Source organism: Poecilia mexicana, unplaced genomic scaffold (assembly GCF_051168715.1).
Source record: "Poecilia mexicana isolate PSO_F unplaced genomic scaffold, ASM5116871v1 scaffold_13, whole genome shotgun sequence".
In the NCBI taxonomy this organism is placed as follows: Eukaryota; Metazoa; Chordata; class Actinopteri; order Cyprinodontiformes; family Poeciliidae; genus Poecilia; species Poecilia mexicana.
The window spans coordinates 12680339-12696320 of record NW_028263382.1 but is presented as its reverse complement, the minus strand read 5'-3'; the positions used below and the strand labels follow the sequence as shown (position 1 = coordinate 12696320).

The following is a 15982-nucleotide window of genomic DNA, read 5'->3' as shown; positions in this document are numbered from 1 at the left end:
AAACCATTTTCTATTTGATGGCAGGATGCACCACCAACATCAGAGAATAGCTTTTCCATAAAAAGGTGCAACAATGCTTAGGATATATCAAAGTAACATCCACATGAACAACAGAATCCTAAAGTTTTCTAGAAGAATACTGACCAAAGCATTGCCTTCCTCTCATGGTACATCCCAGTGCCTTTCTATTTCCAGGTAAGAAAGGTCATGTCGCCAACCTAACTTGGCTCTTATCAAACTATCTCAAAACCTCATTTGCTCATTTTCCTGTTCTTGTCCTTCAAAGGTAAAATACTGGCTTGCTGCCTGATATACCATGTCCAATAATAACCATGTCACGATAAAGAGATCATCAGTGATCTGTCAGTATAGTTACAATGCTATACCTAATCAGTTTATTTCCTTAGCTGCAGCATTAAAGCAAGAAGTGACTGGCTCTCTGCATCAAAGCGAATGAGTAATGGATGCTGAGCTTTGCACTCCCTCTGCTGTGCTATAATACTGAACATCTTCCAAACAGTGGGCCCGGGTCCAAAACTGCTACTGTGAATGAAACAGCGTCAGACAAGAGAGGAGGGAGACGGCCATTTATTAACATTCAGTGACGCATCTTTCATCCCAAGAAAGATGACTCACTCTGATCTTTAAAAACCAAAAAGACTTTTTATGGTTTCTTGGAAAGCAAAATCATGATTTAATTGCTACAAATGAGACTGTGTGAACTGATTAACTTAAATATTGGTGTGTACTACAGAAATATCTCATTTGATTCAACATAATTCTATGAATGTAGGGAAATATAAGCAAAACATACATATTATAAAGTGTGCTTGTTAATGAATCCACAGAAGTACTGATTTAGTAAATCAATTAGTGACATAATGTACCATCAAAAGCTGCAAGGTGTTTAACAGTATAGATTGAAAATCTGAAAACACCTATGGAAGTCCAAATTGATCACAATCAAATAAATTAAAAATTATGTCAATTAAATTTTGTATTTTTTTCAATTGCAGACAAATACATTTAATATACCCACTGTGTGCCATAGAGTGGGCAGTTCACACATCGAAGTCCTTGATGAAGCTGTCCAATGTTCAATTGACCTTGGGAATTTAGCTGCATGTTTTACCTCTTCTGTCTGCCCAGTACCTGCACAATTACTGTGAATCTTATCCACATTTATGTCATTGTTAATTTATTAACTATACAATAGTTATTACATTATTAAATAGTTAAATATGATAATCAAATGAAATTAAATTTTATTATGAGTTGAATTTCTTAAATAATTCTTTCTGTAGTTTGATCTTTTTTTTATAGTTCTTGTGCTGGAAAACATTTTGAAATACTTTAGGTTTTCTGCGGGGCCCATCAAACAGACTAATATCTGATTGGTTCACCTGCTCACCAAGTTGAATTCAGCCCAATCACTTTAAGTTATAGCACTAGTAATCCCACCCACTGAGCCAGGTGAGGAAAGCTGACAACTTATACATTAGTAATATACTGCAACTAGGTTATGAAATGAATAGTTTACTAGTTAATAAAAACAATTTCTTCTAAATAAAATATTGCTATGCATATTTTGTTATGTACTAATTAACAGTTACACATAATTAATAAACACATAATTGATCAATCTATAATTATTTTACTTCATAATTTAATTAAATCATTTTTGGAACTTCAAAACAAAGGTCAATCAATAAGTGAAAATAGTAGTTCTATTGTTCAAATAAAGTGTCCTGAAGTGAACCTGCTTGGCAGGTTAGCCATGAATGTTGGGGTCTATTTTCCAAAGTAGTCATGGTGTTCTGCAAGGCATTTATCAGTCTATACCAACTTATTTTTACAGGGTTGTGGGCGGTTTGTGCCTAACTCCGGTTGTTATTAGATATGACACAAGGTACTCCTTGGACAGGTCATGAGGGCAACGAGGAGAAAAACAGGACAGGCAACCATGCAAACATACACTCCCTCCTCAGGGCATTTTGGAAAAACCAATTAACCTAACATGAATGTTTTTAGACCGGGAGGAAGATGGAATCAGGAGTTAACCCACGAATGCATAGAGACTTAATACAGAAAGACCCCAACTTTCTTCATTACAACTGTACTCCCATGCAGCATCGGCAGATGGGAGTGGTGAGATTTTTAAATAAAAAGTGCTGTGCATTTGATTTAAGTAACATTTTTACAAATGAAATTATTTATTTAATTTGTAATAAATACTTTTACAAATGAAATTTGTAAAATTAAATCATGGATCTAAATCCATACATGATTTAGACTCTGAGATGCACAAATATTGATTTAATAAATTATTTTTATATAATTTGGACAGTTTGATCTTCCAAATTTTGCAGAACTCTTGAATGCGCATACTGAACGCGTGTTAGCAGAAAACATCAATTTACCAGAACAGTGAAGCCTTAAACCAGGAATGTCCAACTCCAGTACTCAAGGGAGAGTGTCTTGCATTTTTTAGATGAATTTCTGCACCGACAATTAGCTTCTCAGAGTGTTGTTGAGTTTTGAAGGAGTTCTGCTAATGAATCATTCAATTGATTCAGGTGTGTGATGGAAACATCTAAAACATGCTGGACGGTATTCCTTTGACTCTAGACATCAACTGGTTTAAAGAAAGCTCCTGCACTCGTGCGTCAGGCAGATCCTAAAATCCTGGAAGGATTTATTGTGCAAGTAAAAAAAAAAGAAAGTGATTTGCTAGTTTTGCTAAGAGAACAAAAAACTAACAGGAATGTCAATAATAAACTGTTTAAATCAACAATTTTACTGAAGCTATGACTTCATATGTGGCAGCCATATTGGATTTCGAGGTCAGGGTTGTTAAGGCACATCTAGCTGATCTTTCAGACTCTAAATTTGAGATTTCTTACTTCCAGAACTAAATAGAAGCCAACATTAGTGGGTTGGTACCCGACTACTTAAATGACATTACCACCATTTTGTGCTCTCCATAGGCTTTATTAGCATTTTTTCTAACACTCATTGTGAATTTCCTTTACCACATAATATTTTAAGATATGACTGTTTTTAGGATATTATGTTGGTTTCAACTAGATGGGTAAAAATCTGAGATTTAACACCACAATTAGGTCTTCATATTAATGTAAAGAAGCAGAGGCGCCTAACTAGCTTCGCTTTGCACAAAATCCTCCAAAAGGGGAACATAGAAGTTAGAAACAATAGCCTACTTATATATAACTGTGTACTAAGATCAGGCTTTAACAGAATCAGAAAACATACAGGTGTATTCTTTCCTATTTGCCTCATTTCTCCACTCTTTTTTTTTCTTTGCTAAGCTAAGCTAACAATCTCCAGTGTGTAGAAATACATGTGGTTTAATCACCTCATGTTATTCTTGGCAAAAAAAAAGGCAAATAAGACATTTTTTTTTCAAATATTGAACAATTTTTTTTTACAATGTTTTAACTTACATCAATGTGCAAAAAACAAGAAAATTATACTTATCTTGAATAAAAAGTAAAGATATCAACAATAATGTTTAAGTGCATTCTGATCTACTGAAGATACTGCTGGTGTGGTTTTGGTTTGTGTGGTGGATGTCTCCATGTTGAACTGTTGAATAATTAATAAAAAATGGTTCTTGAAATGAAAACCTCTCAGTTTGATTCTCTGGAAGCTGATGCTTGATGTTGATGGCGCCTTAACTCTGACAAACGCAAAACCTGCAGCACAAAACAGCTAAACAGACAGGTAAAGAGGAACTTCAGAAAATAATAAAGGTAAAACTTTGCAATTAAGGACCTATGTGCGTGGGAGTTGTGTTGTTTTTAAGCCTTTTACTTGTGGATTTTAAATATAAAAAACTTTAATGCCAACGTCTTATGTCAATCAAACATAACTTAAATCTTTTTTTAATTACAAAAAATCTGTATGGTACTTTAAGGGGCTGTAAAAGGCTAAATTTCAGCTCACAACAGAAGAAACATTACACCAGAATTTCAAGAAATGATAAATCTCTACATAAAGGCTTGAAATCATCCACTCTCTCTTAAATTAAGACACAGTGTCATGAAGTGCATTACTCGATGGATCTAGGCAGGTGTGAAAACTTTCTTTGTGAACACACAATCAATAAATAGATATCATGCATATCATTATATCATCCCTCGCTGCAAATTAATGCAACATTCTCTTATTCCAAACAAGCTCACACTGATTAAGACACATTCAGGTAGTAGTATCTGAAACCTGATGGTTGGTGCTTGCACTACATTACTGCCTCTTTGTTCTGTTTGCTATGGCTGCAATTCATGCTAAACTAACATTGATTTCAAAACTGCTGTGATCAAATATGGAGGAAAGGGTCCAACTTGTTTTTTTTTTCTCCATTAACACTTATTCAAGTATAGTTGTAGATTTGGAGAACAAACACTCTAGATAAGGGAAAAAACTTTCGAGCATCAGCTCTAAAATGGAGATTCCTAATTTACTCAAATATCAAGTTTTCTCTAGTTTTGAAGTGGAAAGGAAAATACAGTTAACCATTGGCTTAGAGAACTAAGAATTTCAATGTCAAGGCAAATTAGACTTTAACATTTAAAACAGTTTCTTAAAGAATTTATTAATGTTAAATAATTTAATTCAAGTTCATTCTGGGTAAAAAAAAAACTGCAGTTTTATTATTGTCTCAATCTTATGTGTATCTGATGGAGAAAAAAATCTTTTAAAATTTCCCTTTTTGCTTTTACAAATAGAATGGAGAATTAAAATAATTTCTAACTTTGTGCTAAAGAACCGATGTATAATGTAGTATATTACACAAGCTTGATCAGTTGAAAGATTTTGAACTTAAGGTGTTAAAATGTAATTCAGATTCCCTCAAAAGAGAGTTGGATCTTTTTGTTAATAGACCGCAGCTAGAGATTTGTCTCCCAGGAGCAACTAGGAAGGGATATTTCATTTTGAAGCTCAACAAAATGTTGAGCTGATTTCTTGAACAGTAACATAGCATTAACATAGCTGTCCATAGCTGTCACAATGTTTTGGGACTCTGCTAAGTAGCTTGTTAAAGGAAAATCATTAGCATCAAACTCTTAAGGTCAATGCTTCTTGTTTACAAGAAGGATACGTTCTCATAAAATCAATAACTATTGTATATATATATACCACATTGTAATAACTTTAATCACAGTAATAATATTGATTCTAAGATATTATTCAGTGTTTGGTGAAAGTGTTTTTGTGCAGGATGGATGGAAAGGTAAAATACATAAATGTCCCCAGGGCAGGTCAAAAGTGTGTTTAAATGCCACAACTAATATCAGCATCTGCTTATGCACTGCTTATACAGCATTTCAAAAATGTAAAGAAGATAAAAAAATAAAAAAGTGCAAACCTTCAATGAAGACACTGTACTCTGCTGAGATTTGTAATATTTTGCATTCAGTGTCATTTATTATGCATTTCAAGCCTGCAACACATTTAAAGACAATCTATGAATGGCATTGTGTAAAGTGAAAGAACAAATGGGATTTAAAATATGTGAAGATGTCTGATTTTTGTAGATATGATTTGGTGTAAAAGCTGCTCCTGTGACAGGCTAACTTTTCTGGTTTTCTATGTTTACCCTAGATTGCAGGCTACAGAGGTGGTGGTGTCAGGTTCCATCTTTCTAACACCTACAGTGCAGCCTTGTCCTGTCGCTTTGGGCAGTTTTTGCAACCATTCACAACTTGAGATGTGAATAAACACATATGGGTTGCATTGTTAGGTGACCTGTTCAGATCATCTTTGAGAGTGACTGTTCATGCAATAATTCCCACTTTGGTTCAGAACTGAAGAAGAATTTTGGATGACAGGTGTAACAATTTTTTTATTAAGTAAAATAAATCTTCCGCCCCAGTCTACTACTTTGGTTTGGTCTGTCACACAAAATCCCCTAACTGCAAATTGGCAAACTATGCAAAAGTGTGAATTATTAACAAGGCACTAAATCAATATTCCTTTAATACAAATGGAATTTGCATATTTCTCCCTTAACAGTCCAGAATATCATGAAATGACTATGGTGCTAGTGCACAGGCTTAAACTGCTCATTTCTGTACACAGACGGAATATGAACAGGAGTGTCAACATCCCATCCAAAGGCTAGGATTATTTTTTATTATTATTTTAATTTTTTACCTAGCCCTCATTTCCACCTCTATAATATCTGCATTGAAGCACAAAAGCACAGCAGAGATTTCAGAACAGCATGTGGGTCTTCCCCTAGGAGGTTCACACGTTTCTCAAAAAGGCAGTTTAAAATATTACTCTCCATACCTTACAAAGGCAGAGGAAGAAAAGAGACTGTCCCAAATATGATTATGATCTGATGTAAAAAGGAGAATCTGTGGAGAAATTTAAAACCAAATGTCTGAAGAGGATGAAAACTTCTTACTGTTGTGCTTTCTAAGACATGTTTAAAGAAAACTGGTTGATTTTCAGATGACAGAACATCTCCACTCTGAAATACTTGAAATGTCTAATTTGGAATGTGTTGCAGGCTTATGCAATAAAAATTGAAATGTACGTTTAAAAGATGATGATACTGATCAGACATACCAACATCTCTCGGCCTCTACTGTTTGTAGAGAGATAAATGAATCTGCCGAATAGAATCCCCTTTTTGAATTATTAAACATACAAAACTAAACGAGAACTGTTAAATCAAACACACTTGTCTAATCATAAAGGCTGATCACAAAGATTGTCATTCAAGTTGTGTTTATGCATCACGTTTTGCCTCACAAAGAGGCCTGCAGGGGGCAGCATACAACATTAAACACCTGTGGTTGTGTGAGTGAATACACTAAAGAAGAGGTTTGTGATATCAAATATCACATCTCAGTGTAATGTGATTTTACATAATATTGGCAGCTGAGGATTTGTTGTGATAAACTGGTATAATTAAGCTCTTTCTATTCATTTCCTATCAACTTTCTTATTGTTTGCCAACAGGAAACACATTTTACACTTAGCTTATATCAATTTCTGGTTGGAAACTAGACTGTAACTGCGATTATTGTTTCATAAAAGCACCAATCGTGGACCATCAGTCTATGTAAGCTACACAATACTGGTGGGGTGGTCAGTTTAATATTTCTTGTACTTTCATAAGGACTGTAAAAACATGACTATAATATCCTCCATCAGAATTGGACCCAGTTTTATCCCCCATCCTGCGTTTGACATTTTAATTTAGGCAGATTTTCTGTAGTATCGAAGGCCAAAGTGCACCTGAGAGCAGCCGTCCGTCTCCACATGGCAACAGGTTCTTGTTATGCCAAAACCAGGGTAGCTGTTGAACAGGTGGGCAAGCGAGCAGTGCTGGGCATTTGTCCGTGAAGGTGCTTTGGTGGATGCCGTGTAATAAATAAGCAGCTGAGATTTGCTGCAGTGCCCTCCTGTCTGCTAACGCTGCAAGCAGAATCCATGTTGCTCTCTTAGCCTTTAGCATGAAAAATCTTTCAACTCACGTGAGTTTCTCTTTAAATAAAGCTGAAATATATCATCTCCGGACTTTCAGCGAGGGCCAACCGGCGGCCCACCGTAGTTTCTTTTTCCAGTCTCCAAGATGGCGTTCATCCTTTTACTGCCTCTCTCCATTCAACAAGACACGCCACCTTTGCTGTTTCAGAAGTGTTTCCAAGCAATAACAATTAAGCAATCAACATAGTCCTAGACATCTAAATCTTTCTTATCAAGCTTCTAAACAAAAGGCTTCTACTTGGTCTTGGGCACTACCAGTATTTCATCACCGTCCTGGATGCTGTAGGAGTGGAGAGCCCGGTTGTTGTACTTCAATTCCTCTGGCCCAAAGGCGCTGTCCTTGTCGATGTAGTAAAGCCTCATACTGTTGGTGGAGAGCTGGACCACAGTCGTCAGCTGCTTTTTCAGCTCGGCAACGGTTTGGTCCAAACGGATGCACAGCTGAAACAAAGCCAAATGGAACCAGAGTTGCACCATTGTTTCATCATAAACCCCTGCGCAAATTTTCAATCAATATGCAGTTATATGACCTTCCAACTAAACAACATGAAATGGGCTGACCAAGACTGGCTTAACATTTTTGTTTAGCTCAATTTGATGGACGCTATGAACTAAAAAAAAAAGTATTTGATGGTAACAGTCATTTTTGGGCTCAGAAACATACATTTCTGGTCCTAATAAAGACAAGGACTGGCTAGCCTTAAATGGCTACAAGATTATTTCAGTGCTTGCTCTCTGTTTAGAGGGAAACTTGTCCCAAAGTACTTCGTTATGACAGTATTTTTGGTATTAAATCATTACCAAACTAACCTGTTCTACTTTCTCCTCACAGTGAACTTCAACCTGAGCCCGGCAGCGAGGTCTGAGGTCGATCTCAGCGAGTGGCTCCAGCTTGCCGTATTTGGTTATCAGGGAATGGTATCTGCGCACGGAAAGAGCATGTTTCTTTTTTTTTGTTACTCCACAAACAAACACAAAACACACTTCACTTTTGAAGCTATGATAAAAGACAAACAGGTTGTGCAGTTTACCTGAACGGTAGCTCCTTCTCGGGGCAGTCTAGGTAGTGACGGATGAAGAACCTCTCTGCATCCTCTCGCTCGCTGTCAGTCACAACACTACCATTTAGATGGGACACTGAGGGAAGCCTGAGGAGAGCCATGTAAACATGAGCAAGTTATGCACTAGGAATGACATGAGTCTCAAAATAGGAGACAAAAATAGTCTCAAATGGTTTTATTCGTGACGGATGAGACTCACTGTGCTATCATGAGGTTGCGGCGCTCTGCCTTGGTGTAAGGCTGCAGTAAGGGAATGCCCTGCAGTCGCACCTCCTCTAACTTTGGAAAGAAGTTCAGCTTCTCAATGTCTTCCCATCGGTTGAGACCTGACAACACATGCACCAAGAAGTTGAGCGACGACTTTCAACTGAACGGACATGACGTTTTTACAGAAAACCTATAAAGGGTTTTCAGGTGTTGAAGCAGTTCAATGCAGCGGCTTTTGTTTCCGGCAGAATTGCTGTGAGGGAGACGTTTATACTCAAGTTAGAACAAGTCCTTTTAAGATCAATTTGAAAAAAAAATTTAACAAAATATTATAAAAGGAAATTACGGTATATTAATACAGTACTGCCTGCCTGCCCGCACATTATGCTTGTGCAAGAAAACTGCTCCAAATGCTGCTGAATACACTTTCCAAATAATCTTTACAACAAATACATTTGTCATTTAAAGAATAACTCTGATGAAGGATGGCTTTCAGGTGGCAAACACTTCAGACAGACAATTGCAGTCTGATACATGAATGGAAATAAATAATTTGAACATTTCTCTGATGTTGATTTTGTCCTTCTCCCTCTGAAAACAGCTTTCACTCTGCTCCTGTAAATAGACACACTGCTTGAGATTAAAGGCTGTGTGGAGAGGACTCTTAGAACAAAGTTTTTATAATAAAAAGACCCATGCTTGTTGTGCTAAAATTATCTGCTGCCATGATACTGAATCCTAATTTTAAATCTCTACAATACAAAATGAAACCACTCAGCTAAAGCAACATTAATCCTCAAGATAGATCTATCATAAGAGACTAATTCAAAGAGTCTAACAGCGAATCAAAACAAGCCCACGCTGCGACCCACTGACCTGAGTTGTTTAGGTTGATCCTGCGCAGGTTGGGGAAGAGTCGTGCCAGGATATCCTTGTTGTCCTGAATGGAGGCCAAGTTGTTGTTGGCCATGATCAGAGTGTCCAGGCTGGGAAACATGGAGCCAAACTTGCCCACTTCGGCCCAGTCGTGGAGGCTGTTGTCTGTGATGTGAAGGAGGCGCAGGGTGGGACAGGCCACGCTGGAGGCACTCACATTACTGTACTCGTTAAGGCACAGGAACAGTTCCTCTAGCCTGCAGAAGAACAAAGGGAGAATCCAGCCGTGGCTGAGGAAAATACACACTGAAGGGAAAAACAGGGAGAGACATACAATGGATCTCAGAAGAGTGCGCACACCTAGTTTCTGGTGAAACTATTCATCTGTTGTTTTGGATGTACACTTAAATTTACAGGAATAAATAATAAATGATAAAACAACCAACCAATTAAGAGGCAGCCAAATACGTAACATCACTCCTTTAAAAGCAGGGATTTAGTGTAGCTCTTCTTACTCAGGGATGTTCTGGGTCAGCAGCATCACTGTATCCCAGGATATCTGAGTGTTGTTGAGAACAAGGCGTCGCACTCGTGAAAAGGCTTCAGCACACTGCGGCTCAAGAGTGGTTCCTGCCAGCGGGTTGGAGCTCAGGTTGAGGAACTCCAGATTGGGGATGCTTGATACAATTTTACTGATCTGAAAAAAATAGGATCAGTATTTTTAATCTGATACACACAAAGAAAGCTTTAAAAACTGGGAATCTGAAAATATGTCACACTGAGGGGTTGAGAACCTGCATACATCTAACTTTGTTTTCAGATTTAACACCGGAAAGACTGTGAGGAAAAGTCCAAATCCTACTACTCAAAAGTTTTCTGTTTTTTTTTTTTAAACATTTGTTTCAACACAATAAAAACAACAACTATAAATAGTCATTGCTTAACCTAATTTGATATTATTAACACTATCTACAGTCAGAAAGGACTGATAGATTTCAAAGTTACTTCTTGCCAGTCTTGAAGATTGTTGTGCGATAGATCCAGCTCAATGACATGAGCACAGAAGGCAGCGATCTCAGCCTGGTCTCCTGCTTTGCTGATCCCACAACCGTTCAGCACCAGCACACTGGGCAAGTTCAGACGGTCTAGTGTGAGGGACAGAGGGACATTTTAAAGTTTTTTTTAAGGGCTGTGAACACAACTAGGTCTGGAAGTTCAGAGTGAACACTTCACTTAGAAGTTACAGGAGTAGTTCAGGATGCAGAACTGGACTGTACAACTATAGAGGGGAAAGAATAGTTTTTCTACATATGTCTGTTTGTGAAAAAAAAATGCAGGCCTTATATTTAAGTTGCATAAAATAGCTTTGATTTTTAAATGATCGGTTTTTCTCTCCTTGCAGTAAGAGAGAAGGAAAACAGAATTTGTGGCTGCAGGTGATCCATTGTGAATGACATGAAGATACTGCTGACAAATCTAAACTCCTGCAGGACGTTTCTGCTCGTGGCATTTTGAGCTCAAATCCAAACAAGCAGAAACTTAAAATATGAACAATGTGGACATCAGCCACAATTAAATACAATTTAAAAAGTCTCAAAGTTGATATTTATATGTGTGAACATATTATTAAAACTTCAGATGCACGCATCAAAAATAATTTATTAAGAATTTTTCTTCTAATTATGCACAATTTTTAAATAAATATCTTTACTTCATGACAATTTGTTAGATACAGAGTACATTTATTTAATCTCACCCTTCAAATTAAATCATTCATAAAGTCAATCATGGTAGTTTTGATTTGTAAGGCGGTCGTTTCTGTGCAGTTTAAGCAGTCAGATGTTAGGGCGACAGCAGCAAATAAATGATATTTAACAACGTACTTATGTACGTTTAGCACTAGTGGCGTTTAGTGACAAGAAATGGACAGAAAGAGAAGGAGGAAAGATGCTCTGCCAGCTACACCACGGAACACCCTGTGATTCAGACTTTGATTAGGTTATTACTTTTAACTGCAGCCATTTTTAAAGTGAAGTGTTCTTGGTTAAATATGCTAAATGTCACATTGCTCCCTCAAGTGTGTAGTTCTTATTACTTTAAAAAAAAAAAGCCACCATAATACTTCATATTAACATGTCATACATAGATGTGACAGAACATTTTATCAGGGCATCTGTGCGAATGTGGTTAGAATTAGTGGGGAAAAAATGTTTGGCATTTCCTGCCAGTGGTTTCAGGAAATGTAAAAACTGAAACAATTCAAAACCAAAACAAGGTGAGGCATCATAGAAACAATGTTATTGGTTTGAGACAGAAATAATACAATAAAATAAAAAAATTCATAAAAAATAAATGAAAATAAAATGAAAACATAAGAAAATATTCATTCATCATACAGTCATTGTGCAAGAATGAACACATCCTTTGATTATTTTAATCACAGGGTAAAACTTGGTGCCAATAAATAACAAAACGCCTCTCTTAGCAGAAATAAAATAAGTATGCTGCCAACAAGGCAAAGGTGACCTCTCCATCTCACCCTTCATGGGGGAACCCTGGAGACCTGCAGTGGGAACCACCACCACTCCCATCCCAGGGCCTCTGCGGTACGGGAAGTTTTCTGGGCTGTACTTCTCATTGATAACCTCCACAAAGGAACGACCTTCCCTGTCTTCTGGAGGCTCCATGATGCTTTCCTGCTGAGCGGCCTCCTCTTCAGCTGTGGAAACGAATGTCAGGTAAATGTCACAACCCTTCAAGAACTTATCTCACCGCTAGGGACCTCTAGATCTTTGCAATATTTTCTGTTGATTTGACTTCATAAGACGTAGACATAGTTAAGTAGTTCAAGAACTGGTTTTGGAAAAGAAAAAAAATAAGAAGGGAGCGCTGTAGTAATTTTATTTAACATGCAATAAATTTAGGAAATATATTTATTTTTCAGTGGAATCATTATGGTTTGAGGCTTTATAATTGTTTTCGTTGATATTTTTTCTCAATGCATTCTGTAAACAAACAACACAGAGTAGTGGCAGTGCTTACAGCATGCTCTTACACTCTGTCCTTTAAATCTGATAAGGATGGGTTCAGAATAACTATTGCCTATTTTTTTTATTACATATGAGCAACTGTAAACAAATTAATTGGATAACATGGATGATAGCCAGAGCGGTCTTGAGCACAGCACTGCTTTTTTCTGCCAATGCTCATTGTACCTCCATACTTAATGCTTGCTTTTCTGCTTGAAAGGACTCTAACAATACTTTAAAAATAAAAAAAAGTTTAACACCCTCCCTTATGCCTTCCCCACTCAGTTCCTTCAGACTAGTAGCAACAGCAAACAGCTGGTGGAACTGTGCGTCTGTTGAACTTGTTTGCTATATAAAGCATTTTTACAAGTGAAGGTAATTGATGGTGCTAGAAAATGTAACTATGTGCCCAGAAAAATACATAAGGCTTCCCCTTTAAATGTAGAAAAAGAAACCGTAGCACGTGGACCAAGATAATCACTTGACTTCCCATAATTAAAATGACCAGCATCTGTTTTATAAGGCTTGGCAGGCAGAGCCTCACTGTGGAATATGCTGGAGGGAAACATAAATTATGTATCAGTTGTTGCTTGAATAAAAATATAAAGGATCATATTACAGTGTCTTATGCAGCTGCCTAAAGTGACATCACAGTGTTTTCTAACAGTGGGGGTTCAGTCGCCATACCTGAACCAGCGTCTGGTTTGATGCGGCCGCAATCAGCTGTCTGGTGCTGTTTCTGTACGGGCGACCTGTCAGAAACACCGGAATGAGTGTGATTTATACCTGATATAATCATCTACACAGATCATCTCTTGGATGTCCTACCAAAGCTGCGAGTAATTAAATAAGTGGTTAACATCTTACTCCAGAATGGATGGAAGGAGAGAGGAGAAGTCTGCAGAAAGAAAACGCTGCTCCCCTTGTTGGCGCTCTTGTCTGACCAGATAAGTGAGGAGGATCACCGCATGTCACTGCAGAACAAACAAGGTCGAGGATCAGTCTCTGCTCATTGACATGCTCACCAATAAAGATCATTAGTGCAAAACAGCAGTGCTCCATTAGAGCTGCTGTGAGCAAGCTGATAGAGACACTTTTATTCAGAAACTTTTTCACGTCAGCATAAATTTCACATTTGCCATAACTTTTAGAAAACACTGATAGGCAGTTCATAAATATAAATGACATTTATTCATTAATAAAAGTTTATTTTTATTGGATTTTCTAACCCACAGTTAATATTTCACTGCACAAACGTTTCCTTATCTTTAGATTTATATCCACTAAAATGGAGAGTCCACTCTTGGCCAGTTGTGTATCAAAGTAACACAACATTTTAAATAACTACAATCTGAAACCCCAGAAAAACACTCCATCATGTTGTTCCTACAATTTAAAGCATTTTTAATAAGATTTTACAGAAAGTGGCAGAGTTTTATGTGACTGTATGGACAAAGGGGTAATGCAGAATTGCCCCTTCTCCACGTGTTGCTGCATGGGTTTCTATTCTTTACTGTCTTACCAGAAAACCAGAAACAATTTAGGCCTTTGGATAAGGCCTGTATCAATTTGCCTAACTTATGATACAAATGACCAAAAGATTTAATATTCTGTGACTTCTGTATTTATTTTGAAGTATGAAACAGTGGTGAAAACAACACGTTTTCAAATGGAATTTACCACTTCTGGCACTGTCCTTAGAATAGCAATATGATTTTCTCTTTTATTATTTTATTTCAATGTATATTTTTTGAATGGGAAATTCAGCATAGATAATTTTACAAATCCTTCACTGTATAGCCAAGTTTTTTTCTTTTCTTGTTTTTATTTTATTGCAATGAAAAAACATGCAAATAAAAGGTACAGCACAGTGTCCCTCAACCATTTAATGAAACACAAAAAACTGTTTATTTTGCAAATTTCATTCACTGACTTGTACATATTTACAGTATTAAGAGAAATGGCATATGAAGCACAGTTCCAGATGGGTGTGACGTCAATACGAAATCCATTTCCCGATTCACCAATTTGGAAATCGGAAATTCCGACAATCGAGTTCGACTCGAACGCACCACAAAAAATCCACTTGGCAAACACGGATAAATCTAACAAAAAAGTTACTGACTTAAGCATATGTGAAATGTTTCTTTGAAAATAAATAATGCCGATCCCATGCAAATAATTTTCCGAAAGCACCAACGCGTTATGTTTATGTTGTCATTTCATAAATTGGATTAAAAGGCCCCATCGAGTCTAAAATTCACCGATTTCTTAAAGGAATCTGGTGTTTAAAAGCAGAAGGATGGCGAACCTAATCTGAATGGTAACAGCTCCCGTTTACAGTAAAAACATAAACAGGGGAATGACTACTATAGACAGATTACTAAGCTTTACATCTTGCTTGTATCTCACGGTCAGAGTCCTGTCTACTCTGAAAATAACCAGTCTGACCCCCAGCAGCAGGAGCAACGGCTCGATGGAGCCCGAAACGGAGAACAGATGGAAACCGTAGAAATGTGGTGTTAATGTTCTCCAGGACGGTGATACGATGGTAGGTGCGTACGTACCTTTATGTCCACACTGGATCCCCCTTGTTGATGAAAACAAACCAGCTGTCATTTGGTCTCCCCCTACATACAGGAAGTGACGTCATGTTGCCGAAAGCCCTTTCCCAGTTTCTTTTTCTGCACACAATAATCTAATAACGCTCAGTGGCAAATGTTAAAGTGATTCCTTTTATGAGCCCGGTTTATGTGATGTTTTTAAAGAAAAATACAGAAAGAAGAAAAAACCGTTGAGGAAAAGAGATATTTGTGTGCAAGAACTAGTGTTGTAAATTAAAATGTCCCATTTGAAAGAACAGAGCAGAGAGAGACAGAAAAAAAAATAAATAAATAACATGATCCAGAAAAGAGAGTTAGTTGCAGTAGAGTAGAAACTCATTTGGTGGCTTAATCAGAGAAACAACTTAACTGACTTTAAAGGCTGAATGGAATGGAGGAAAAAAAAAAAAAAACAATTAGGTGCAACAAAATGTCTAGGAGAAACTGGGTTAAAAACCCAGACTTAAACACTGACAGACAGGTCCCATCCTGGAAGGAAAACATGGAATTAATTTCAGATGAAAACCTGCAAATATGGATGGATTAGACAGCGTGACCTCTGAACAGCAGTTTCAGCAGGTCTCTCCATTGACCGTCATCGTCCAGACCAGAGGAAATGAAATTGTATGTGGCCAAGTGTTGATTCAGCACCAAAATAAATCAGTTTTCATGTTTAAATTTA

General features: G+C 37.1%; 1 protein-coding gene across 2 annotated transcripts; it reads right to left on the bottom strand.

Moving 5' to 3' along the window:
• Positions 1 to 572: 572 nt before the first annotated feature.
• On the bottom strand, positions 573 to 15895 carry tbcela (tubulin folding cofactor E-like a). Of its 2 annotated transcripts, XM_015008180.2 has the most exons (11): positions 15265 to 15895; positions 13565 to 13671; positions 13385 to 13449; positions 12208 to 12387; positions 10674 to 10813; positions 10184 to 10365; positions 9669 to 9925; positions 8785 to 8911; positions 8556 to 8672; positions 8335 to 8446; positions 573 to 7965 (listed from the first exon to the last, which is right to left on the bottom strand). In XM_015008180.2, the coding sequence occupies exons 4-11, from the start codon at positions 12353 to 12355 to the stop codon at positions 7759 to 7761; spliced, it is 1290 nt and encodes a 429-aa protein (XP_014863666.2). In that variant the 5' UTR covers positions 12356 to 12387; positions 13385 to 13449; positions 13565 to 13671; positions 15265 to 15895; the 3' UTR covers positions 573 to 7758. The 2 variants fall into 2 exon arrangements, with proteins under 2 accessions (XP_014863666.2, XP_087867822.1); XM_088011696.1 differs by lacking the exons at positions 13565 to 13671; positions 15265 to 15895 and having other exon boundaries at positions 13385 to 13511.
• Positions 15896 to 15982: the final 87 nt, after the last annotated feature.

Coding starts and splice junctions, on each gene's coding strand:
- tbcela (XM_088011696.1), bottom strand. CDS start 13,496: ATGATTATATCAGGTATAAATCACACTCATTCCGGTGTTTCTGACAGG. Junction 10,814..12,207: donor CCAGGGTTCCCCCATGAAGG/GTGAGATGGAGA, acceptor CCCTCACACTAG/ACCGTCTGAACTTGCCCAGT. Junction 7,966..8,334: donor GTGAGGAGAAAGTAGAACAG/GTTAGTTTGGTA, acceptor GCTTTGTTTCAG/CTGTGCATCCGTTTGGACCA.